Genomic DNA, 27795 nt, shown 5'->3' on the forward strand with positions numbered 1-27795 from the left:
CTACTACACCATAGAGAACCAAGGGCTGTCTATGGTCAGGGCGTGACAGTACCCCCCCCCCCACCAAAGGTGCAGACTCCAGCCGCAAAACCTGAAACCAAATGGGGAGGGTAGGGTGGGTGACTAGTGTCGGTGGCGGCTCCGGTGCGGGTCGCCGCCCCAGCCCAGACCCTGGATTTGTTAAACAACAGGTTTGTATGTTTACTAAATTAATGCAACAGGCTGAAATTATTAGATTACCAGCAAGGATCATTGATTCCTTACGCTGAGACATTGATTACATTTGCGACAGAAAAAAGTATTACATTTAGAGAGGTTCAGGAAACATCTAAGGTGAAATAGCTATTACATATGTTGTTGGACATTGGTCTAGTAATGACACCAGAATCATTTGACCTTGTTATGGAAAAAAAGAGACCAGTCATATAATATAATATGGGAGGGAATCGTTTGACTCGGTGACGAGATACATGTTGCAGTGTCTGGGGGTTTCATTGTCTCTCCTCGAAATGTTTCCCGGGCCTGTGGTCTTGGGCAGAGCAGTCTGTGAGATTGAGGCCATAAACTACCAAATGAAATAAGGCCTGGTCATTTACTGGAAACCTGGGATACGAAATTAATGAAATGTTTGACTGTTTCTTATTAATTAGTCTAATATAGTAAGAAACACTTCTTTGAAGGGTTTGTATGACCTCTGACCTCTGTCCTGACTTTCCTGTGTGGTTTGATCACCCTCACTGGAAAGCCATTTGGATAATGAATTTAAGGTCATTTGTAATACTGATTTGAAGGTCATTTGTAATATTGATAATTATGATGATGTTTATAGTTGTTAGCCATATTTGTGATTTGGACCATTGTGAAGAAGGAGAGGGTGTTGCCTTTTACTAAGGGTAGGCTGTCTTAAGTCTATTTTCCTATGACCATATGGGTATACTTTTTGTTCTTTATGGCGTTAAGGGTAGTGTTTATATTGTTCTATTTTTATTTTGACCAGTAGTAGTGTTTTTTTTTATTTATTTTTTTACACATTACTCACATGGGGAGTTGTGTGTCATAATGGGGGAGGTAGCAGTCCTCTGAGGTTTTGGATTGAAGTTTACACACCTTGAGTGATATGTGAAGGAATGTTTGTTGTGTTGGACCGAACAGTGGGTGTACCTCAAAAGCCCTAATTGGCTGAAGAAAAGCGAAAAAAGCATTCAATACGGCCCTGTCCGCACCACTTCTACCGAGAGACCGGAGTCCTGAGCCAGCACCCTGTATGCAGCATCCAATCGGAGCTATCAACTGCTTTTCTCTCATGTCTTTTCTCTCAGGAGTGTGACAGGAGTCCGCATGGAGTGAGCATTGGGAGAAATCTGTTCCAAACTTCTCTTATGTTGTTGGTATACTGGTTGACAAATGGACAAGACATAATGGGTGGTAAAGGTGGTGGCGGCTCAGGTGAGACATTGAAATTGGGACATTATCATGGGTCATCCACTTTGAACCGTAAAGCTATCTGAAGAAGACAATGAAGAAGATGCCAGAAGAATCAGTGCCTGAAGGGGGGGAGGGATCAGGTTGATTGTAGAGGTCTACACACTACATAAAATTATAGTAAATTTAGATTAAGAATGCATTAGGACACTGATCTGTAATTATAATCATGATAAGTTAAAACTCGAATTACACTGTATGCTAATATAAATGTACATTCTGCCAGTGTTGATGTGTGTTAAATTGAGGGGTTTTGACTTTGAGTGATGGGACCAATTTAAATCACTGAGCAATGTCATTGTAAATTTGGTTTGGATAATTAAACGGGTTTTGATTATGATTTGGAAACGGAATTATTTTTTAAACTGAAGGATTGATTTGAGTTTAGTATGTTAATAACTATACGAGTGAAGCAATTAATGTATTATGGATTGATTGTTTTGATTGCTGTTATGAACTAAAGATGTTGCCACTATTCTCAGCATGCCTTGGTGAATGGAGAGGGTGAACTCTGATCCGGAGAGTGAAACTGATCCTAATCTATTTGATCTATAGGCATTGCCTTATAAATAGTGGAATCATGATGCTTGTCTTGGGTCATGTTCATTAGGCACCAACGGAATACATTTAACTTAAACCAGGAGTCACTACCTGGATTTGTCCAACAAGATATGCTAATTTTAGTTTCTGGGATGGAAATAGTTATTTCCACCATACTGATCCATTGGAGTGTGATAGATAACTAAAGCTTATTTTTATTAAACTCCATTGTTGCATGCACTTAATTACGCATTAAATATTAGCTTTTCACTGTCTATGAAGATATACATTACCGTTCAGAAATTTGGGGTCATTTAGAAATGTCCTTGTTTTTGAAAGAAAAGATACAATTTTTGTCCATTAAAATAACATCAAATTGATCAGAAATACAGTGTACAGTAGACATTGCTAATGTTGTAAATGACCATTGTAGCTGGATAATGGAATACCTACATAGGTGTACAGAGGCCCATTATCAGTAACCATCACTCCTTTGTTCCAATGTCTTAGCTAATCCAAGTTTATCATTTTAAAAGGCTAACCGATCATTAGAAAACACTTTTGCAATTATGTTAGCACAGCTGAAAATGGTTGTTCTGATTAAAGAAGCAATACAACTGCCCTTCAGACTAGTTGAGTATCTGGAGCATCAGCATTTGATTACAGGCTCAAAATGGCCAGAAACAAAGACTTTCTTCTGAAACTCATCAGTCTATTCTTGTTCTGAGAAATGAAGGCTATTCCATGTGAGAAATTGCCAAGAAACTGAAGATCTCGTACAACTTTGTATACTACTCCCTTCACAGAACAGCGCAAACTGGCTTAAAACCAAAATAGAAAGAGGAGTGGGAGGCCCCGGTGCACAACTGTGCAAGAGGACAAGTACATTAGAGTGTCTAGTTTGAGAAAGAGACGCCTCACAAGTGCTCAACTGGCAGCTTCATTAAATAGTACCTGCAAAACACCAGTCTCAACGTCAACAGTGAAGAGGGATGCTGGCCTTCTAGACAGAGTTCCTCTGTACTGTGTCTGTGTTCTTTTGCCCATCTTAACTGTTTATTTTTATTGGTTAGTCTGAGATATGGCTTTTTTTGCAACTTTGCCTAGAAGGCCAGCATCCCAGAGTCGCTCATCACTGTTGACCTTGAGACAGTAATTAAATAATAAGGTTTGATTGTTTTGAAGAAATCTAAAAGTCTCTCCTTTTGATTACAATAATTCCACCACACTTGTTGCAAACAAATCAAATCTAATTTTAATGGTCGCATACACATATTTAGCATATGTTATTGCGGGTGTAGCGAAATGCTGGTAGATATTGAAGACTTGCGCAAAGAATCTCACTAAAGATGGCAGCGGTGGGATTGAACCCAAGCCTCCATAAAGACTGGAGCCTTAATATAGCCCTTTAGAACGCCCTGCTATGCTACCCAGCTCTAAAAGGTTGCATGTTGTGGAATATTTTTTATTCTGTACAGGCTTCCTTCTTTTCACTCTGTCAATTAGCTAAGTATTGTGGAGTAAAGTGCATTCGGAAAGCATTCCAACACCTCGACTTTTTCCACATTTTGTTACCTTACTGCCTTATTCTAAAATTGCTTAAATATTTTTTTCCCCTCATCAATCTACACACAATACACTATAATGACAAAGAAAAAACAAGCTTTTTTTTACAGCCTCGAGTATTCTTGGGTATGACGCTACAAGCTTGGCACACCTGTATTTGGGGAGTTTCTCCCATTCTTCTCTGCAGATCCTCTCAAGTTCTGTCAGGTTGGATGGGGAGTGTCACTACACAGCTATTTTCAGGTTCAAGTCCGGACTCTGGCTGGGTCACTCAAGGACATTCAGAGACTTGTCCCGAAGTCCCTGCCGCTGAAAAACATCCCCACAGCACAATACTGCCACCACCATGCTTCACCGTAGGGATGGGGCCAGGTTTCCTCCAGACGTGACGCTTGGCATTCAGGCCAAAGAGTTCAATCATGATTTCATCAGACCAGAGAATCTTATTGTTTTAGGTGCCTTTTGGCAAACTCCAAGCGGGCTGTCATGTGCCTTTTACTGAGGAGTGGCTTCCGTCTGGCCACTCTACCATAAAGGCCTGATTGGTGGAGTGCTGCAGAGACAGTTGTCCTTCTGGAAGGTTCTCCCATCCCTACAGAGAAACTCTGGATCTCTGTCAGAGTAACCATTGGGTTCTTGGTCACCTTCCTGACCAAGGCCCTTCTCCCCCGATTGCTCAGTTTGGCCGAGCGGCCAGCTCTAGGAAGAGTCTTGGTGGTTCTAAACTTCATCCATTTAAGAATGATGGAGGCCACTGGGATCTTGTGGATCTTCAATGCTGCAGAAATGTTTTGGTACCCTTTCCCAGATCTGTGCCGAGACACAATTCTGTCTCAGAGCTCTATGGACAATTCCTTTGACCTCATTGCTTGGTTTTTGCTCTGACATACACTGTCAACTGTGGGACCTTATATAGACAGGTGTGTGCCTTTCCAAATCATGTTCAATCAATTGAATTTACCACAGGTGGACTCCAATCAAGCTGTAGAAACATCTCAAGGATGATCAATGGAAACAGGATGCAACTGATCTCAATTTCGAGTCTCATAGCAAAAGATCTGAATTCTTATGTAAATAAGGTATCTTTTTTCTTTTTTTTGCTTCGTCATTATGTGGTATTGAGTGTAGATTGATGAGGATTTTTTTTATTGAATCCATTTTAGATTAAGGCTGTAATGTAACAAAATGTGGAAAAAGTCATGGTGTCTGAATACTTTCCGAATGCACTGTAACTACAATGTTGTTGATCCATCCTCAGTTTTCTCCTACTGTATCACAGCCATTCAACTCTGTAACTGTTTTAAAGTCACCACTGGCCTCGTGGTGAAATCCCTGAGCTGTTTCCTTCCTCTCTGGCAACTAAGTTATGAACGATGCCTGTATCTTTGTAGTAACTGGGTGTATTGATACACCATCCATTTTTTTTACTCATCTACCAATAGCTGCCCTTCTTTGCAAGGCATTGGAAAACCTCTCTGGTCTTTGTGGTCAAATCTGTGTTTGAAATTCACTGCTCGACTGAGGGACCTTACAGATAATTGTATGTGTGGGGTACAGAGATGAGGTAGTCATTCCAAAATCATGTAAAACACTATTATTGCACACAGAGTGAGTCCATACAACTTATTTGACTTAAGAACTTAAGAAATTATTTAGGCTTGCCATAACAAACGGGTTGAATATTTATTAACTCAAGACATTTTACTTAATTTGTAAAAATGTCAAAAAACATAATTCCACTTTGACATTATGGGGTATTGTGTGTATTTCAGTGACCCCAAAAAATCTCAATTTAATCATTTTTATATTCAGGCTCTAGCACAACAAAATGTGGAAAAAGTCAAGGAGTGTGAATACTTTCTGAAGGCACTGTATATTCATTTGTGGAAGTCCATCATCCATTTCGTATTATATGTTACGAATTGCAATTGGTTATGGCAAACATTAGCTAGGTGGCTAACGCTAACATTAGCTAGTCTAGGCGTTAAAAGGGTTAAGGTTCAGTTAAGTTATGGTTAGGAGTTAGGTTAAAGGGATAAGTTAGGGTTGGGGTAGGGTTAGCTAACATAAAACATAGAATAATGCAAAGTTGCTAATTAGCTAAAATTGTCCATGATGAGTTTCGAACGCTCAACCTTTTGGTTGCTGGACATTCGTGTTATACCCTCGACCAACCACCTTTTTAATTTTTGCATTAAGTAACATTCTATCTTATGTAACCACACCAAACGTAACAGACAGTATAATACTGATTTGAGTATCTTTACTATGTTACGTCTTGTATATGAGACAAGACTGTACAGGAGATAGGTCTCCAGGAACAGGGTTGGAGATCAGATCTAGAACTTCTAACTAGAAGCCTTATAGTCCATTTACCTAATGTTGATAGTGAACCGACAGTTGTTGACAACCGGACTCTGATCGGGTCCTTTCAGAGTGATGTTGGGTTTGGGACGTCCACACACTTTACAGCACAAGACCACTGTCTCCCCAAATGCACACGTCACATCAGCTAGTGGTATCAGGAATTCTGGAGCCACTAAATACATTCACACACAGTGTCAGCTAACCACACCACATTATTCTAACAGCAAATATACACTACATCCTAAATGGCACACTATATAGAGCACTACTTTTGACCAGGGCCCTTGGAGCTCTGGTCAATAGTACTGCACTATTAGGGAATCGGGTGCCATTTGAGACACAACCAGACTCAGGATCCATGACATTTCAGTAATTAAGTGATTGATTTCACTCTTAAGCATTGAAACGCAGGGGCTTATGTTCTGATAGTTCATCTTACCTTCTTGTATAAAATTGGGGTTCATTATCTGCAAAGAAAAGGTACGGCTGTTAGGCAATATGAATGAACTAATGTTCTTGTTTGGAATACGCACTGTTTTGCTTATTGAAAATGAAAAAATGAAAAGTGAATACATACATACATACCTCAGAGAGTTCTGTGTTACAGTTGTGTACTACCATTTAAACATTATTTGCAATATAGGCTACTGTACTAAGGCATCGTACCCCACATTCATTTGTGACATTTAGGCATACTATGCCTTTAAAAATCTTCAAAACCCATTTGAACAAAACGCATAATATAAATATTGTTCTCAATAAAAAAACAGCATGGGATGCAAGCACCAGGGGATCCAAAAGAAGATAGGTCAGGAGTAGTAACATGCTTCAATGGGTTTGTGAGAGGCTTTTTTCACATTCATGAACCTATTCCAAGGTAGGAACACTAGGTTGCAGTAATGCTCCATGGAAACCACACTGCTACACAAGAAGAGAACGTGTGGATGCTTGAGATCAGACAAGAGGCACATGCAGCACCTACTTAATATCACTAAAACTGGTTTAGGGATATAATGACATGTTATAGGAACAATTGTATTGAAAATCAAAAAGGGTGGACATCTTTACAACAGACTAACACACCTGCTGATAGGTCAAGTCTGTTAAAGGCAAAGGAGGATGCTTTTCCAATACAATGACCACGAACTGGTACTGAGGAGGTACTAGAGCATTTTCAATAGTAATATGTGCCATTTAGCAACTTACTGTTGGTTGTGCGTGTATCTATTTTTAATATGGGTTGCCCCTGAAGGAATTGAACCTGCCATGCTCTACCAACTGAGCCACACAGGACCAAGCAAGCTGTAGAGGGGAGCAGGCTGGTTTAGTTTATTAGGATCCCAATTAGTTGTTGCTCATGCAGCAGCTACTGTTCCTGGGGGTCCACAGGCTGTAGTTACAATTATGCAGGTGTGCACAAGACGTTGAAAATACGTCTTTTCAACGTCTTTTCAACCAAATAGACGCATTTTAAATGTTTTTTTTTCTTTTGCTCATGTGTTTCAGGGGTGTAATCACTAGGAACCAAATAGAGCCAAACGGAACAAAACGGTGAGGGACCTACCTGACTTTGTCCAATAGAAATTCTTGTTTTCGTTGAAAAACATCTTCCGTTTGGAGTAAACGGTTTCTGTTGCAATACGTTTGACTAATGATTACACCCCAGGTGCTTATCTGATGTATTAATATTGTGCACCAATCGGTGGCTAATGCATTTACAAACTCCACCCATGGCCTCATTGAGGCTGGATCCAGAAAATGCTATCAGATAAAGAGCAGGAACAAAAATTGGTTCCTGTTGCTTCCTGCTCAGGATAAAACCATACTTCTATGGGTACATTTTCCAAATGGCTGCCAGTCCACCCATTGCATAACCATTGACTTGGATGGGGATGTCTGTTCTAGTGATTATATTTCTATGGATGAAACCTCTGTAGCTAGTGCAACAATATGTGGAACCTGGTGTTTTGGGAAAATGCTCCTGACCACAGTGGAAACCCCTAAGATGCTCTGTGTAGTTTCCTCTTGCTAATATGCAGACTTCCCTACGAGCAAAAGACGTTGAAAAGACGTTACGAATACGTATTTTTGGTTGAAAAATATGTTGAAAGGACATTTTCAACTTCTTGTGCTCACTGGGTTAGCTACAGAAACTCAACTGGGCAGCATGCATGACGGCAGATCAGTGTGTACTACTACCTCCATGCTAGTTTTGGGGAGTTCATCATCGCAATCTGACTCCTCTGAGCTGTTTGACTCCTGCGGTGTGGGATGAGAGAGAGCAAAATTAGAGAGGTTACAAAGGCCTGGGGTCCCCAAGCTAGAGGCATGGTCAGGGCCTGTATTCACAAAGTGTCTCAGAGTATGAGTGCTGATGTAGGATCTGTCCATACAATCTTATTCATTATGATCGAAAAGTCAAAACTGATACTAGCTCAGTCAGCACTTCCACTCAGAGAAGCTTTCTGAATGTGGGCCAAGGATTCTTTGTAGGCTATTATACAACGAGTGGGTCTAATCCTGAATGCGGATTGGTTAAAACCGCATTCCAGCTGGTGTCTATTCCACAAGTTACCACCGGACTAAATATATGACTTAAAATGTCTATTTACTCTGTTCCATCTGACTGTGCAATCCACCATCAGCCCAGCCAAGCAATTTACAAACCTGATCTCCACTATAAAAAGCATCTAGACATTATCTCACATTTCTTTTAGACTAACATTTAGTTTTCAACAGCGGAGATTTGTATAAAACTTGCTGTCAGCTACCTTGCTGTTATTCTAGCTGCATGATGTGACTGTAAATTGGCTGTAGTTGTCTCCCTAGCAAGCAAGGGATAAGAACGTTGCCAGCCAGTATGACAATGGAACATTTAGAACGAACGACTGGGTCGCGTCCATAGATACAGAACAAAAAGACTGAACGACTGGGTCGCGTCTCTAGCAAATGAACTGATAGAACAAACGAACGACCAGCCGGTTTGGGTAGCAATCCTAGATTTGTGTCAGGACTATGTCTTATGGAAGGATGAAATAGTATGAATAAATTCTTCAAAGTAAACATTTTTATGAAAATATGTCAATCATTATTTGAATATGTTGGTAACCTGTTATATAAAAGTGATAATGCCAGAGAATAGGATACCCGTGCCAATATATTCTCCAAACACCGGCTTCTAGGGGCATTATCACTTAACTGTGTATGGGTTGTTGATATGGGATTTGGGCTTACTAGTAAATATAGTGCTAAAGACAGAATATGTCTTGTGCTGAATTCCAAATTCATCCCATAGCCCATACTCCCCAAGCATTCCTGTATATCTGAAAGGATTGGATACATACACCTACAGTGCAAGGTAACTAATTGTTTTAGCTTGGATGGCCTATGGGGATAAGGGCTAGAGGTCCAATCCAGCATATAGTATGTGGGAAGGCTTGAATGTAAGAAAATAAAGAGTGAATCTGCAACGTAGAGTTGCTTGGGAACGACTGAGCCTATTGGAGGTAAATGTATCAATATATACATATTGGATGAGCTGGAAAATGTAGCTACATTAAATCATAGAAATTATAGAGCAGACACCTGAAACAATGCAATCTAACAAGATAATTAACAACACACTAAAGCAGACATGTAATTCTATGTGCAGGTCTCTTTTTCAGTATTTGATGTTGGGAGTGTAGGGGTAGTGCCATAAATATTAAAACAACCCATGACGAGGACAAACTTGCAAGCAAACTTAGTGATTTTTTGAATGGTCATAATTGTCAAATTAAAATAATGTACTCTAACATGCTTAAGATGATAGCTGGATTGGCAGACTTAGCATAGCATCATTTGGAATTGATATGGGTTTACTTTGAAATGCACTGATACTGTATATTGATACAGAAAGATAATGTAATGTACAGTGCATTTGGAAAGTATTCAGACCTCTTGATTATTTCCGCATTTTGTTACGGTACAGCGTTATTCTAAAATGTATTAAATAGTTTTTTTTCTCATCAATCTACACACAACACCCCATAATGACAAAGCAAAAACAGGTTTTTAGAAATGTTTGCACAAAGAAATATCACATTTACATAAGTATTTCAGACCCTTTACTCAGTACTTTGCTGAAGCGCCTTTGGCAGCGATTAAAGCCTCGAGTCTTCTTGGGTATGATGCTACAAGCTTGGCACACCTGTATTTGGGGAGTTTCTCAAATCTGTCAGGTTGGAAGGGGAGTGTCGCTGCACAGCTTTTTTCAGGTCTCTCCAGAGATGTTCGATCGGGTTTAAGTCCGGGCTCTGGCTGGGCCACTAAAGGACATTCAGAGACTTGTCTCGAAGCCACTAATGCGTTATCTTGGATGTGTGCTTAGGGTTTTTGTCCTGTTGGAAGTTGAATCTTCGGCCCCAGTCTGAGGTCCTGAGCACTCTGGACCAGGTTTTCATCAAGGATCTCTCTATACTTTGCAATGTTCATCTTTCCCTCGACCCTGACTAGTATCCCAGTCCCTGCCACTGAAAAACATCTCTACAGCATGATGCTGCCACCACCATGCTTCACCGTAGGGATGGTGCCAGGTTTCTTCCAGATGTGATGTTTGGCATTCAGGCCAAAGAGTTCAATCTTGGTTTCATCAAAGAATCTTGTTTCTCATGGTCAGAGTCCTTTAGGTGCCTTTTGGCAAACTCCAAGTGTGCTGTCATGTGCCTTTTACTGAAGAGTGGACTCCGTCTGGCCACTCTACCACAAAGGCCTGATTGGTGGAGTGCTGCAGAGATGGTTGTTCGTCTGGAAGGTTCTCCCATCTCCACAGAGGAACTATGGAGCTCTGTCAGAGTGACCATCTGGTTTATGGTCACCTCCCTGACCAAGGCCCTTCTCCCCCGATTGCTCAGTTTGACCGGGCAGCCAGCTCTAGGAAGAGTCTTGGTGGTTCCAAACTTCTCCCATTTAAGAATGATGGAGGCCACTGTGTTCTTGGGGACCTTCAATGCTGCATACATTTTCTGGTACCCTTCCCCAGATCTGTGCCTCAACACAATCCTGTCTCGAAGCTCTACGGACAATTCCTTCGACCTCATGACTTGGTTTTTGCTCTGACATGCACTGTCAACTGTGGGACCTTACAGTATATAGACAGGTGTGTGCCTTTCCAAATCCTGTCCAATCAATTGAATTTACCAATCAAGTCGTAGAAACATCTCAAGGATGATCAATGGAAACATGATGCACCTGAGCTCAATTTCGAGTCTCATAGCAAAGGGTCTGAATACTTAAGGTATGTTTTTTTATATACATTTGCAAAGATAAAAAACATTTTTTTTGGCTTTGTCATTATGGGGTATTGTGTGTAGATTGATGATTCACTGTATTGTGAGATCCAGTTTCAGTGTGTTTTAAATGAACAGCTAAGTGAACAGCTTATAATACCTTCATGCTAAACCCATACTCTGGAATGAGGACTTTCATTTAGGAGATAGCTTCATAGGTTCCAGGACATATGTTATCAAAATGGTGGTTTCACAGTGGTATTAATGTAAACAAAAGTTGTTAATTTGAACAAAAACAAAAGTTAGCTTAATCAAAACCAAAACTACCACAATTCACAGACAAGAAGTCACTTGACTCATTAGTGTCATGCATAAAGGGGAGTCAAACCAAAGTGAGAGCAGACAGTGCAGTTAGATTATCATGTTTAAGTGTTGGGAGATTATTAACATCACGGCACACAGGTGAGGGATTGGCAGCCAGGGTCATAGAACGCCATCTCCCCCGTTAGCCTGCTTACTCACTTCGACAGTGACCTTGGTGCTGAGAATCTCCTTGGGCTTACGGAGTCCATTCTCAACCTTTGCATCACCACCCTTGCCATTGATATCCTTTTCTGTCCGCTTTCTCGAGCGCAGGGTATTCCATGAAAGAGATTTCCTGTTGTGCCAAGAAATGTACCAGTCAAATCCAGGCTTATTCACAGTGAGGGGAGAGGAGGTGCAGGGGGGATTGAGTGGGGGCTAGCCAACTTTATTTGAAACAAAAGAAAATCAAAGAGTGAGATTGAGATCAAGAGAAAGCAAAGGAAAGAGACAGAAATGTACCTTCTTTGTAACAGAAAAAAAAGCTACTGTTCATATTTGTATCACTGTGTATTAGAAATGTAGACACACAAGACGGACAAGCTATTTAAATGTGTCTTCTCCATACGCTGCCATACCTTGATTCTCTTACCCCATTGTGGACAGACAATTTGTGTCAAAGCAGCATAGTTTGTTGCATCTGACCAACCATTCAATGGCTCTACTTTGTCATGAGATTTCCAATGATGCTGCTTTGTACACAGCCAACTTTTGTCGAGGACCGGTGTGGTTAGTACAAAATTAAAATAAGTTGTCTACGATAATACAATCAGACTATGTCGACAAAACGGGTAAAAATAAACAAATCATATAGAAAGTGAATAAAATGCTGTTGAAATAGTCCTAATGTCTTCACTCCTTTATGTAGATCCCAGAAGTGGTGTTGATGTTTTGTCAATGTATTTATACACCACCGGGACATGTCCATGAGAATGATGATCACTTTAATAAAGCCCATGATTTAGAAATGGTCCATCATTGGGAAGAAATGGATGGCAAGCCACAATTAAACTTGATAGAGATCTTTACAAATGAAAATCAACATAAAAAAATAACTGGTAACTGATTTCACTATTAATTTTATCCTCAATGTGAGATAAGAATGGAATCTAGGTCTAATGCTGTAAGAGCAGTGGTCAGCGGAGAAAGGTACAGTTTGACTGCAGAGTTAGCAATATTAACAATGTCACTGATGTTCTTCTAACGCAAACAAGTTAAACTTATGTTGCCTTGCAAATGCATGCTTATGTCAAAATTGTATTTTACATATTTAAAATGCATTTAAAATGTTTAGTTACACTACAAGTACAATGATTAACATTGTGACTATCATTATATTGCACAACCTGCCTTCATTAATAATGGATTCTCTTAAATAGTGCAAAATACTTCATACAGGAATGTACTGAAGAGAGTGCATCAGTAAACAAACCAAATTAACGTTTACAGTAAACCGCCAACATATCTGATAATAACAAAATAAAAGTTCTAAAAATCAAATAAAAACACAATCTGTACAAATTGCCATAGACAATATCAAACTTTCCCAACTTTGAGAAATAGGCCTCAGTCCATCAGGCCTTTATTTTATTTTTTTTATTCTTTTTTTTTTTTTTTAAACGTGTAAAGAAAAAAACGGTGTTAGAAACAGAAATAAAAGTCCAGACCAATCAGTTCCACATTGATGTAAGATTTTCTCTGTGCGTCTTCTCTACATGAAGGCATGATTCTCTACAGTCCTTTAGCTCTTTTCAGATCATTATTTAATAAGCCTTTACATATATTAACAACAAAAAAAAAGAGGGAGAAAACATGACCCTTGTGCAGTCCAACATTTCCGAGTTAGTTCCCGTTAAGGGGATTGGAGCAGACAACTTTCACCTCATCCAATCAGAGCAGCTCCGTGGGTGTGGTGGCAGGGCTTACGGGACACTTACTTGATGCTTGCGTCAGCAGCACTGTCTTTGAGCGTTTTAGTGAGGGGTCCCAGGATGTGGCCTGGGATCCAGCCCTCGGCTGCAGGAGACTGGCTGTTGGCAGACCGGTAAACTAGGTACATGTTCTGCTGGTTGGTGGCCATGATCTGCACCATCTCGCCCTGGATCACACAGATCTCATTCTCCTTCAGTGCACTGTAGTCCTGAGTCACCATCATTGTGGAGGACATGCCGTTACATCCGCCGTCGTGCTTCTGGGGGTGGGTGGGTGTGGAGGTACAGGAAGGAAGATGATTATATTATGACAGTGGAAATCACAGCACTGATACAAACCTGTATACACATTCAAATAATGATCCTTTCAAAAGGGCCTGAGTCATCACATACAGTACAGTACATTGAGTCAATCCCTTAACTCTGACTTCAGTTCTTCTTGTCAGCAAGTTTGAACACGTCGTCTCCTGCTGAAACGCAGTAAAACTAGGCCAGCCATCAGAACTAATAATAGCCTGAATTCACACCTGCAATGTTCCAACCTCCTTAGTTCTGCAGTGCTAGAGTTCTGAGAGGGGGGGGGGGGTAACACTAAGACCTGGGTGTGTCCTGGCAATTGGCATTGGACAGAACTGGACTAGACTGGAGTGATCTGGACTGGTGTGGTCTGGACTGGACTAGATTTAACTAGACTGGTGTGGTCTGGACTGGACTAGATTTAACTAGACTGGTGTGGTCTGGACTGGACTAGATCTAACTAGACTGGTGTGGTCTGGACTGGTGTGGTCTGGACTGGACTAGATTTAACTAGACTGGACTCACCCTGGTGGAGTCGTAGCTTTCGCTGTGTTTCGTGGGGTCGAAGCAGGGGCTACCGTTGGAGGTAGATCGCTCAAGAGGGGTGGGGGTCTGTCCCGGTCCCGCCAGAGGGGGCTTCTCTGCCCCCACAGAGGAGGAGGAGAGGGGCCTACTGTTGCAACTATTGGGCCGACTGCCCGATGGGTTTCTGGTGAGGGAGTGAGAACTACCCTTCTCCTTTTGGTACTCAATAGGAGACTGCAGGGCTGTGGAGATAGTCAGTCCATTGTTACACACACTAGTCAATGGCAGATAAGCCACATAATACCTGTGTATTCCGTGTCAGACAGATGAGGACCATGATAGAGGTGAAAATTACATAGTATTACTCTGTGTTGAGGCTGTAGTTATGATTCAACAGGTTTTAATCTAGCTAGGGTTGCAAAATTCAAGTACATTTCCCAAATTTTCCAGAATTCTTGGTTGGAAGGATTACCTGAATCAGAAGTGAATGAGCATGAATTCTGGAATCCTCTTACTTGGATTTCTAGAAATTCTTCTGGGAATCTTGGAAAAATTACTAGAATCTTGCAACCTTAGAGCTGGCTAATGACAGTAGAGGTGTTTGTCAGGCAGGACGTTCTCTCACCAGACAGGAAGTTGCTCTGGGCATCAAGGACCTGGCTGACATGTTGGACCCACACCTGCTTGATGTCCAGGTTGGCTGCCTGAAGGGTGAAGCGCTCGGCCGACCCTCGACACGACAGCACAAACTTACACGGGTCATTGTCCACATGCTCCTCCAAGCCCAGGTAGCTCACCTGTTACAATGAAACACAAGCATGCTAACCCATCAATGCACAAATCATTATCAACGCAAAAGTAGGAAGTAGGAAATTGTTTTCAGAACAGCTCTATTAGGAGAAGGTACTGATCTAGGTCCAGTTTGGCCTTTTAATCATAATGAATAAATGGGGTCAGCACTCTGAGACGCTTTGTGAATGTGGGCCCTGATCTCATTGATTGTGGTCGTGGTTGACGTTATTCACCTTGATGCTCTTCTTGAACTGGTAGCCCGGCGTGGACGAGCCCTTGCGGAGGAGCTCGCTGAAGATGACGATCTGCTCAAACAGGAAGACCCTGCGCTCCTTGCTGCGCGACAGCACGCCCGTATCCTGCTCTGTCACGAAGAATGTTTCCTGCTGCAGCAGCTTACCCTGGCTGGTCAGCTTACCCTGGGGGACGGAACAGGAACACACATGCGCAAACACACACACACACACAGGTTCAGTTATGACTGGTAGGCCTGATCACCGACAATGATGAGACAGCCTATAGGGAGGAGGTCATAGAACTGGCAATGCGGTGCCAGGACAACAACCTCTCCCTCAATGTGGGCAAGACAAAGGAGCTGATCGTGGACTACAGGAAAAGGTGGGCCGAAAAGGCGGGCCGAACAGGCCCCCATTAATATCGACGGGGCTGTAGTGGAGCTGGAGCTATCATGGTCCAAACACACCAAGACAGTCGTGAAGAGGGCACGACAAAACCTTTTCCCCCTCAGGAGACTGAAAAGATTCGTCATGGGTCCTCAGATCCTCAAAAAGTTCTACAGCTGCACCATCGTGAGCACCCTGATCGGTTGCATCACCGCTTGGCATGGCAACTGCTCGGCATCTGACCGTGAGGCGCTACAGAGGGTAGTGCGTACGGCCCAGTACATCACTGGGGCCAAGCTTCCTGCCATCCAGGATATAATAGGTGGTGTCAGAGGAAGGCCCATAACATTTCAGTCACCCAAGTCAGACTGTTTTCTCTGCTTCCACACAGCAAGCAGTCCCGGAGCGCCAAGTCTAGGACCAAAAGGCTCCTAAATGGCTTCTACCCCAAGCCATAAGACTGCTGAACAATTAATCAAATGGCCACTGGACTATTTACATTGACCCCCCCATTTGTTTTGTACACTGCTGCTACTCGCTGTTTATTATCTATACATAGTCCCTTCACCCCTACCTACATGTACATTACCTCAACCAACCTGTACCCCTGCACACTGACTCGGCACCCCCTGTATATAGCCTCGTTATTGTTATTGTGTTACTTTTCATAATTTTTTTACTTTAGTTTATTTAGTAAATATTTTCTTAACTCTTTTTGAACTGCACTGTTGGTTAAGGGCTTGTAAGTAAGCATTTCACGGTAAGGTCTACACTTGTTGTATTCGGCGCATGTGACAAATAAAGTTTGATTTGATTTGACTCGACGTCTATCAACACTGGAGAATAAAGCGGAGTCGGCCTTCCCCCAGTCTGTCTGTCAACACAGGGGTATTACACGGTCCATCAGCCCCTTCTCTCCTCACCAGGACATAAAGCTAACAGCAGACACTTGCGCTTGGTCTGAGACCAGGGTTGCGTCTCAAACGGCACCCGTAGGGCTCTGGTCAAAAGTAGTGCACTATATAGGGAATAGGGTGCCATTTGGGACGTAGCCCAGGCCATTGTCAAACAGTGCTTTAATCTCCCCACTGTTACAGCAGGCAAGGCAACTCTTTGCTTATCTTAGAGGTCAGCGATTTCATTTAGTCTTGAGTGTCGTTGAAGTGACTTTCACTATGGCTGTGGAGGAACAAACAGACTAAGCCCTGACCCGTTTTAGTTAAGACGTCCAATAAAACTGATAATACGGCTTCATTAGTACATTTTTCTAATTGTTCACAAGCCGAGCATGGATCGAAACAATCCTAAAATCACAGCGCTAACTTCCTGTACACGTATGAAATAACAAATCACATCATACCGTGCTGTTTTCTATTTAATGTATACGCCTTTATTGACTCCCTGGGAAACAGTGGCAATTGCTACTGAGTGGAATATCCTGGCTAAATAAATAAATACATGAAAATGTACAGTACCTCATAGCCTTGTAGTCTGCCAAGATTCATCATGTCATTGCACAGCTTGGGGACCTGGGACATTAAACCAACTGCTTTCTGTAAAACACATTAAGAATGGTGTGAGCATTGAAGTAGATATAGCCATGATGATGGATACACAAAACAACAACTAAGGTTACAAAATCCCAGTAACAGTCCCAAAAAGCCTAAGCTTTCCGGAAATCCTGGTTGAAAGTTTCCTGGAATCAGGAAGATTTCGGAATTTTTCCCTACAGATTTCATGAATCTTCCAAATGGGATTTCAGAAAAAAAACAAGTATTTTGGGAAACCCTAAACAACACATACTGTATAGCTTCAATCGCAAATTGTTTCTGTTACCTCCAACTCTTGGCAATCTAGTCCTGCTTTGGAACTATACTTCAAGAAGTCCTGAAGAAAGATACAAATAAAAAGAGTTAAGTAATTAATAGGGCATCAATAAAAATAATGGAACGTTTGGTGTAAATCGAGTATATCTAAGACTTGCATATTACAGGGTTCCTTGTAGGCTGGAGTTGAGAATGTTAGCCTTACCTTTAGAAGTAGCTGATACTTGGTAATTCTCTGAATTGGCTTTATGAGAAAGTCACTTATGCCCAGTCTTGAACTGATCTCTTGCTGTAGGCCCTAAAGTAGAATTAGATGCAAATAGGATTTGGCTTATTTATTATGCAAAAAAATATATATTTCATGCAAAGCCGTCCTCAGACTGCTCAATAATTCTCAGAAGTGTGGTACAGCTCACCTCGAAAAATGTGTCGTACTCAGCGACGATAAATTCAGACTTGGGTTTGTTCTGGCAGTAAACCACATACATATGTAGTCGCCTCTCCTTTACAAAAGGAACCACAGTATTACTATATTTATTTTCCAGTTCTATGGTTGAAAATGTCTGAATAATACTTTTACACCTCAGTAAGTCGCCTATGGTTGTTAAATGTTTTGGTCGTCACCCATGGTTGTTAAATGTGTCTAACTTGAAGTTCTACAACACCCATCATCTCACCCGAACAACAAATGGGACACAAGTCACGTACATGTTTGATGAAAAGCTCAGGAAGGTGCTCGTTGTCTTCAAGACATTTCTCCAGCTCACCGACAAAAAAACTGTGGGAGGAAACATTCTCTCAATCCCTGTGTATGATTATGAGATAAGCCAAAATAGTGGGATATTTTACTACATGCCTAAGTTTGGTTTTCTACCAGGGGTTCCCAACATTTATCCCCAGCACTACCTTTTTCACATTTGAAAAATCCCCCCCCCCCCCTTTACATTTTTTTTATGATTTCTTACTGAGATGGCCTATATTAAATACAACACCAGCTTGACTTTGTTTAATTTGAGGGAACTAGGAAAATTGATAAAATGTTGTTTTGAAGCTCATTTCGTGCAATTCGACATAGCTTAACAATACTCATGAAATCTTTTCGGCAGGATAATTAATGATAATAATAATAAATAAGGAAAATAAAGTCTAGATCCGATTTCCCCAAATGTTATTCAACTACCAAATATGTTATGTTATGTTATGATAATTTATATGAACCCTCAATTGAATTACACATATTCTCCTTTACAAAAAGTGATTTGATCAATTGATAGCAACAGATTCCCATTGTGGTCAAAAGTAGTGCACTACGTAGGGAATAGGGTGGCATTTTGCACACAGACACAATCAGCAGATTGGAAAACGACTTACTCTCTGTGCCAGTCGTAGATCTGGTGAATATTCCCAAAAACCATTTTGTCTTTTCCTTTCATATCTTCAGGGACTCCCTTCTCCTCCATCTTCTTCATGAACTCCTACAAGGGAAAAAAATAAATAATCTGACCGAATTTAGGTCGTGGACTTGATATGACTCGTCAAGGGAAACATGAGAGTTCGACAATAACCAGCAGTGTAAAACTATCATGTGGTGGAAAAAGAGAACAGGATTACTACATATGATTGAATTCATGGACTGCATCCCAAACGGCACCATATTCCATTATTAGTGCACTACATTTGACCAGGGCCTATAGTGCACTATATAGGGAATGTGTTGTCATTTGGGACACAGCCCTGGACGTGAGAAAACCCCTATGCCCTTATCTCACTATGTAAGACAAAACCATACTCAAATGATGTTTTCTGAACTGTACATAAATATGGTCATAAGTCAGGGGGCTTCTCTGTGACTTTGACATAAATACCAAAGGACACAATGCAAATAGGACAACAACAAGGACACAGCCTGGCTGCTATTCCAACACCAAACAATTGGATGCGTCCCAAATGGCACCCTAATCCCTATACAGTGGCCCACAGGGCTCTGGTCAAATGTAGTGCACTAAATAGGGAATGGGGTGCCATTTGGGACGCATACCTTGGAGATTTATGACTTGTAAAACTGGAGCAGTGACTGGTCACATTCTCCACTGTTACTAGGACACCACTGTTGCCTCTCTCTCACGCTCCTTCCGCACTTTTGAGGCTGAATAGTCCCCTGCTAGGACGAGATTGTTCTCAACTCACCTCCACTACAATCCCCAAATCCTTGACATAGTCCTTCTCCGTCTGTACGAGCTCATTGAGGACAAACCTGAGGAAAAGGACAAGTGACCTGAATACACACAGGAGGCAGCATTTCTCTGCAGAATGAACCACCTCTAAATACAGTAATGCTACAAACAAAGGGACTTTAACTTGGGAGTGTCAAGAGAGGGAAGGGCCCTTGTTTGTGTGCCACATTCTCCAACTTGTGCACTTGAACACTCCCCTTCATGGACTTAAAACCATTGCATTGGTGTAATCACTGGCTGGAGGGAGTTTCCACCATTGTTAAATCCATGATGGGGAGTGCGCAAATGCACACTTTGGGAATTGGGAGTCAGCCAGAGGTTTAGCTACATGTCTCATACATGCGTCCGCGCAGAGCTTTGGCCTTCTGCTCCAGCTCAGGGTTCCTGGGCAGGGCTGGGCTGGTCTGTTCTGGAGGAGTCAAATTGGTGAAGCTGGGATAGGCACCTGGCTCCAGATTCTGACAAGGGAGAAGAGAGAGAGGATATGAAGCCAGGGCTCAGAGGTCAGAGGTTATAGTCACACAGTCCACTGCTGTGACTCAGGGAGAGGGAACTGATGAGGAGATCACTCTGCTTTAATGAGCTACATAATAAGTCTATGCATCTCAAAAACAGTGTTCGATTGTATTGTGCTATTTTGGAAATGGCTCCACGTGCACAAAGCTGAAAGAGAGTTGATCAAAACATTGTCAAATGAACGAACATTTGGCCTCCCGAGTGGCGCAGTGGTCTAAGGCACTGCGTCGCAGTGCTAGCTGTGCCACTAGAGATTCTGGGTTCGAGTCCAGGCTCTGTCGCAGCCGGCGGTGACCGGGAGACCCATGGGACGGCGCACAATTGACCCAGCGTCGTCTGGGTTACGGGAGGGTTTGGCCAGCAGGGATGTCCTGTGGTGGGCCAGGCGTAGTGCACACTGACACGGTTGCCAGGTATACGGTGTTTCCTCTGACACATTTGTGCAGCTGGCTTCCGGGTTAAGTGGGCATTGTGTCAAGAAGCAGTGCGCGGCTTGGTCGGGTTGTGTTTCGGAGGACCTTTGCTTCTCCCGAGTCCGTACGGGAGCTGCAGCGATGAGACAAGACTGTAACTACCAATTGGATACCACGAAATTGGGGAGAAAAAGGGGTCAACATTTTTTTAAATAATAATTTTACGAACCTTCACAAGGAAGCTACTGTGCATTAGCTACTCGGAAACGTATCACACGATCTCTCACCTGACGCCATACGACCTAATCTATTTTATCTTATCTGTTTGTGGCCAGAGAACCTGAGTCCCAAATGGCACCCTATTCTCTATGCCCTCTGGGCCCTGGTCAAAAGTTGTGCACTAGACAGGGAATAGGGTGCTATTTGAGACGCGGCCTCTGTTCTATCAACCACATTGAGAGAGGAAGCTATGTGTTAACTGTCCTGCATGATAACATGAACATCTGATGTGCATCTCAAAATGGTGGCTCCCAGTCAGCATGACATGGTTGGTTAGTGGCCTTTGAGAAGCGGAAGTTGGAGTGAGTAGATGACATCAAGAGAAACAGAGGGTTAGTTTAGAGATGGTTAAGAGATTGTCACCGACTATTAGCAGTGTGCAAAGACAGTGTAGAAATTGCTCAATGCCATTTTGTATTGCATTCACCTTAGCACTTACCATCTTAGTTTGGACCAACTTTTCTATTGCACTGACAAGATCCGCAGCGCTGGGGACATCGGCGGAGCCCTGACGCGCAGTATGCAATGCGGAGGACTGTAAGGCACGGTTTGGGAGGAAGGGAGTGTTAGTAGCAGGGAGGAGGAGAAAGGCAACAGGGACAGGGAGACAAAGGTAGTTATTAGTCAGGACCTTTGAGCAGCTACAAAAGGCAAGCTTTAGTGGAGAAATGTGAGGTGCTATTGGAATTATACACGAGCCACATCAGTAAGTAGTAGGCCAGAGACAATTTAGTGCCAAAGTATGCGTCCCAAATTATAGTGCACTGGTTTTGACCAGAGGCCTTGGTCAAAAGCAGTGCACTACAAAGGGAATAGGATGCCATTCGGGACACAGACAGCGTGGTGTGATCATGTATATAGAGTCAAGTGAGAGAGTGAAAGTGACACAGTGCAACAGTGTGTTAGTTAGGTCAAACACAGTGCAGCAGCTCTTCCAGCTGTAAACCAAGCTAGTGCACATAAAGCCTCACATTGATCAGGGCACAGCAGACACAGACTCCGCTGTAGACACATCTGGTAGTTTGTGGCATTGTGTTGTACTGTACATATAGACAGCAGAGGGGAGGGGGCTGCAGGTGGACACATCTTATGAGCCTGTGCTGAATGACATAACAGATTTTCTGCGACCAATAAGGTGCTTGAAGTCGATTAACCGAAGGGAAGATATTCCTTTAAAAAAAAAAAAATGGTTATATTTTATTGTTGTTGCTAAGGCTGGGTTCCAAAGGGCACCCTATTCCCTACATAGTGCAATACTTTTGACCAGAGCATAACAGGGTGCCATTTTGGACGCATCTAGAAGTTACTCCAGCGTGAGCTCGGGTAGAAGAGGTACTACGGTGTCAGAGAGAGAGGGTGTCGTGTCATACCTTCTCCTCCTGGGACGAGGGGTCCTTGATGATCTCCATGGGGGGCGGCAGGGGGGTGTGAGAGTCGTCCTCGGGCTCCTCCTCTCCTCCGCTCTGCATTCCAGAGGAGGACTTGGACAGGGGGCCCTCCTTTCTGCCCCTCTGTAGAGATAGAAAGGGTCGAGTCAGGGGGGGGAGCAGGATGAGTTAATGTGGGCCATTGTCCCGGGGTTCACTGGGGTGCCCTGCTCCACCACAGTGCCTCTCTGTCTCAGAATCACACTGGGAGCCACACAGCCACCCAGTAGGAAGTCACTTCGAGCCTGGGGTGCGTCCCAAATGGCACCCTATTCCCTATTATAGTGCACCGCACAAAGAGAGAGAATAGGGTGCCATTAGGGACGAGGCCCTAATCACAGTCCCACGTGGGACACTTCTGTGACCATTCCTTTAGGCTTTTTTAATTTATTTTAAGAACAAGGAATCTACTTTTCAAGGTACTGTGTAATTATACTGCAGCTCTCTAATAACATATGGTGATTATTACGCATTTCTCTCACTTTTCTATCCTTCTGGGAGGCATCTAAAACATTTACATGCAGCAGTGGTTATAGTACATCACAACATTGTGCTGCTATCCGTAAATTAAAACTAAAATTGCTTGAAGGCTCCAATTTACACTATGATGCCCATTGTTCATGACTTGTGATTAAACCAACATTGCCTATGCACCCTGTAGAATTGCCCCATGGTAATTGGGCTAGGATGTCATAAGAAAACAGCGCATACTGTATCCTTGGGAATCTGCTCCTCCCTACATGGGAGGGTCACGAGATTTTGAACGCTTTAGATAAGCAATCCTTGTAATGAACCTTTTCCTACAGGTTCAGGAGAAGTTCAACAGTCGGATCTAGAGGAGAATCCCATTGGTTTGGATAACAATGGGTTAAACTGGTGTTACCGGAGCTGTACTTCCAAATTCGATCCATTCACTTAAACCTTTGTAAAACTAAAAGAGCCTGAAAGAAGCACAAGTCCACCATAAGCGTGATGGACATGTCCCTTAGAAACCAATTACTGTATGTACAGAGACACGCTGGATCGAGAGAGTGGAAAGAGAGAGAGGAGGCTGAAGAGAACGCAGAAGAGACGGTGATTGTTACCTCGTCTGCGCTCTCATCCTGTGAGAGAGGTGGAAAGAGAGAGCGAGAGATGCTGTGGAGAGGAGAAAGAGGGGGGAGGGAAAGAAAGAAAGCTAGAGAGAGAGAGATGCTGGTGGAGAGGAGTCAGGACACTCGTTACCTCGTCTACGCTCTCGCCATGCAGGGCGCTCTCGGGCGGCCCCAGGTCGATGCTCTTGCGGCCATCCCTCTTCTTGTGCTTGTTGGGTAACTTCTTGATGCTGCTGCCGTGGCTGAGGCGGCGCACAGGGCTGGTCAGCCACTTCTTCAGGGTGTTCCCCGAGCGCTTCGGTCCCGGAGAGCTTGAGTGGATGGAGCTCTGGGATGCCTGGGGCTGCAGGCTGGCCACCGACTCGGTCTTCGCTCCCTCGGGCCCACTGACCGAGTAGTTCTCTGGAACAAGACAAGACAAACAGCATTTTAGACTTCAGAATTCCACCCTGACAACATTCTGTCATACCTTTATAGTACCCAAATATGCCTCTGAGTCACACACCGGCTCTCTCTCGTTGGCTTTGTGTGCGTCCCAATTGGCATCCTATTCCCTATAGTGTACTACTTTTGACCAGAGCCCTATGGGCCCTGGCCAAAGTAGAGCACTACATAGGAAAAATGGTGCCATGTTGGATGCAGACTCTGTCCATACAAAGTGCACGCTTCCTGTACTAACTATCCCTTAGTTATCCCTCGCAGTCTGACGTCCACTAAGAAATACCAACCTTCCCAAAAGCATAGGATGAACAGTACACAGTCATTTGTTTATTAACATTGCCCAATGTAATACAGTGTAGGAATGCAGCCATGTGTATACCAACAATACTCAATGTAGCCTAATACTGTATAGAAATGCAAGTCGCACAGTGTGTGTTCAGCTCATTTCAAGCCTCGGTTTCAGAACACAACACACCTCCTTTTGACCATAGATATTATTTCTACAAACAGGGCCTATGAAAAATGTTATTTTTTCCCCCAAGATATATTTCCAGTGTGTTAGCTGATAATTATGCACTTTTCTCTGTAAATATTTGATGCTCATGTTTGTTTTAAGCCAGTAAAAAGATAGTGGAAACGTTTACTGGACAGTTGCTTTTCTTACTTTTATGCTAATAAACTGCAGCTTGCGTCATAATGGCTAAAAGGTGGACTAGTTTAAGCTATTACTAACTATTTAACCAAGTTTAAGACATACAGTGCCTTCGGAAAATATTCAACCCCCTAGTATTTTTCCACATTTTATTGCGTTACAAAGTCGGATTAAAATGGCTTCAATTGTTATTTATTGTCAAGAATCTACACAAAATACTCTAATGTCAAAGGGGAAGAAAAATTCAGACATTTCTCAGAAATGTACCATTGCTAGACAGCCACTTTCAAGTCTTGCATTAGATTTCAAAGCCAATTCAAGTCAAAACTGTAACTCGATCACTCAGGAACATTCAATGTCATCTTGGTTAGCAACTCCAGTGTAGATTTGGCCTTGTGTTTTAGGTTACTGTCCTGCTGAATGGTGAATTTGCCTTCCAGTGTCTGTTGGAAAGCAGACTGAACCAGGGTTTCTTCAAGGATTTTGCCTGTGCTTAGCTCTATTCCGTTTTTTTTTAATCCCAAAAAACTCCCTAGTCCTTGCCGATGACAAGCATACCCATAACATGATGCAGCCACCACCACACTTGAAAATATAGAGTGCTACTCAGTGGTGTGCTGTGTTTGCCCCAAGCATAATGCTTTGTATTCAAGACAAAAAAGTACATTTCTTTGCCACATTCAAAAATCATGTTAACCACTATTATTGCACACAGGGTGTGTCCATGCAACTTATTATGTGATTTGTTAAGCACATTTTTACTCCTGAACTTTTTTAGGCTTGCCATAAAAGGGGTTGAACACTTATTGACTCAAGACATTTCAGTTTTTCATTTTTGATTAATTTGTAATAATTTATCAAAACAAAACTCCACTTTGACATAATGGGATATCGGGTGTAGATTAGTGAGACAAAATCTCAATTGAATCGATTTAAAATTCAGGAAGAAACACAACAAAAAATGTGGAAAAGGTCAAGGGGTTGAACACTTTCTGAAGGAACTGTATGTGCTGTTGGATCCAGACTAGCTCTGGTCTACAGGGTGAGGACATTTGCCTCTGCACTCTGTTACAAAATTCCTCTATGGAAGGATACATAGACCCAAAAGAGAGCAGAGGTCCTCACATAGATCCAGACTGGCGCCAGAGAGTGATTAGAGCAAAAGCTCCTGAATTAGGTATTTGTCAAACTCCTTCCGGTCCACCACCATGCAGTCAAAAGTCAAAAGCGAAGTTCAGTAGGGTACACCATAACAAAACATTTAGCAACAGAACACAATTTTTTTTACATTTTCTCCCAAATGAACACAATCCTGAAGTATCGTCAGTATTACTAACCACAAAAGCAGAGAGAACATCCATCCCCTGAGATAAAACATAGCTTGATACTAAAGGAAACATTTGGCCAAGCCATTGAGAAAAAAGGGGAGATATGTTTGTGCTGTGGAGGTGGGCCTGCTGTTGACCAGGCCAGCCAGGTCAACCAACACACAAGTCTGTCCATGCTGTTGAAAAGACCCAGGATGTTGTTATCAGCCGGATAGGGAGATATGTGCTGCTCCAGTCAATCCTATTGTGGCAAACAAAAGAGAATAACACTTCTCGCGCCCGCGAGCAATTGTAGATTTGGAACACATTCAGTGCCTTCAGAAAGCATTCAGACCACTTGACTTTTTCCATATTTTGTTATTTTACAGCCTTATTCTAAAATGGATGAAATTGCTTTCTACAGACAATACCCCATAATGACAAAGCAAAAACACATCACATTTACATTTATATAAGTATTCAGACCTTTTACTCTGTGATTACAGCCTCGAGTCTTCTTGGGTATGACGCTACAAGCTTGGCACAGCTGTATTTGGGGAGTTTCTCCCATTCTTCTCCGCATGATCCTCTCAAGCTCTGTCAGGTTGGATGGGGAGCGTCGCTGCACAGCTATTTTCAGGGCTCTCCAATCAGGTTCAAGTCTGGGCTCTGGCTGGGCCACTCAAGGACATTCAGAGACTTGTCCTGAAGCCACTCCTGCGTTGTCTTGGCTGTTGTCCTGTGGAAGGTGAATCTTCGCCCCAGTCTGAAGTCCTGATTGCTCTGAAGCAGGTTTTCATCAAGGATCTCTCTGTACTTTGCTCTGTTCATCTTTCCCTTGATCCTGACTAGTCTCCCAGTCCCTGCCGCTGAAAAATATACCCACAGCACGATGCTGCCACCACCATGCTTCACACCGTAGGAATGGTGCCAGGTTTCCTCCAGACGTGACGCTTGGCATTCAGGCCAAATAGTTCAATCTTGGTTTCATCAGACCAGAGAATGTTGTTCCTCATGGTCTGTACTTTAGGTGCCTTTTGGCAAACTCCAAGCGGGCTGTCACGTGCATTTTACTGAGGAGTGGCTTCCGTCTGGCCACTCTACCATAAAGGCCTGATTGGTGGAGTGCTGCAGAGATGGTTGTCCTTCTGGAAGGTTCTCCCATCTCCACAGAGGAACTCTGGAGCTCTTTCAGAGTGACCATCGGGTTCTTGGTCACCTCCCTGACCAAGGCCCTTCTCCTCCGATTGCTCAGTTTGGCCGGACGGCCAGCTCTAGGAAGAGTCTTGGTGGTTCCAAACTTCTTCCATTTAAGAATGATGGAGGCCACTGTGTTCTTGGGGACCTTTCAATGCTGCAGAAATGTTTGGTACCCTTCCCCAGATCTGTGCCTCGACACAATCCTGTCTCGGAACTCTACAGACAATTCCTTCGACCTCATGGCTTGGTTTTTGCTCTGACATGCACTGTCAATTGTGGGACCTTATATAGATGGGTGTGTGTATTTCCAAATCATGTCCAATCAATTGAATTTACCACAGGTGGACTCCAATCAAGTTGTATAAACATCTCAAGGATGATCAATGGAAACAGGATGCACCTGAGCTCAATTGAGTCTCATAGCAAAGGGTATGAATACTTATGTAAATAAAGTATTTCTGTTTTCTGCCAAACTTTTGATAAACCTGTTTTCGATTTGTCATTATGGGGTATTGTGTGTAGATTTATGAGGATTTGTTTTATTTAATCCATTTTAGAATAAGGCTGTAACGTAAGAAAATGTGGAAAAAGTCAACGGGTCTGAATACTTTCCGAATGCCCTGTATTGACAGGAAATTGCAGAGTGGGATAGC

The 27795-nt window shown here is 42.7% G+C and overlaps 1 protein-coding gene across 4 annotated transcripts in view; it reads right to left on the minus strand.

The window, feature by feature from the left end:
- Positions 1-27795, minus strand: part of LOC106581831 (kalirin) — a 289877-nt gene that overhangs the window by 12731 nt on the left and 249351 nt on the right. For 3 of the 4 annotated variants that reach the window (XM_014164228.2, XM_014164232.2, XM_014164233.2), the window contains 19 exons: positions 23673-23944; positions 22392-22532; positions 21461-21556; positions 20153-20271; positions 19767-19833; positions 18951-19054; positions 18288-18357; positions 17996-18082; positions 17785-17877; positions 17590-17640; positions 17229-17306; positions 15364-15549; positions 14964-15135; positions 14339-14580; positions 13523-13776; positions 11745-11880; positions 8155-8214; positions 6395-6422; positions 5965-6127 (listed from right to left, as the gene is read on the minus strand). In XM_014164228.2, coding sequence (XP_014019703.1) covers positions 5965-6127; positions 6395-6422; positions 8155-8214; positions 11745-11880; positions 13523-13776; positions 14339-14580; positions 14964-15135; positions 15364-15549; positions 17229-17306; positions 17590-17640; positions 17785-17877; positions 17996-18082; positions 18288-18357; positions 18951-19054; positions 19767-19833; positions 20153-20271; positions 21461-21556; positions 22392-22532; positions 23673-23944 — 2419 coding nt within the window. The remainder of the gene's footprint in view (positions 1-5964; positions 6128-6394; positions 6423-8154; positions 8215-11744; positions 11881-13522; positions 13777-14338; positions 14581-14963; positions 15136-15363; positions 15550-17228; positions 17307-17589; positions 17641-17784; positions 17878-17995; positions 18083-18287; positions 18358-18950; positions 19055-19766; positions 19834-20152; positions 20272-21460; positions 21557-22391; positions 22533-23672; positions 23945-27795) is intronic. The other variant, XM_014164230.2, reaches the window with a different exon arrangement.

This window comes from Salmo salar, chromosome ssa21, assembly GCF_905237065.1.
Source record: "Salmo salar chromosome ssa21, Ssal_v3.1, whole genome shotgun sequence".
Lineage (NCBI taxonomy): Eukaryota > Metazoa > Chordata > Actinopteri > Salmoniformes > Salmonidae > Salmo > Salmo salar.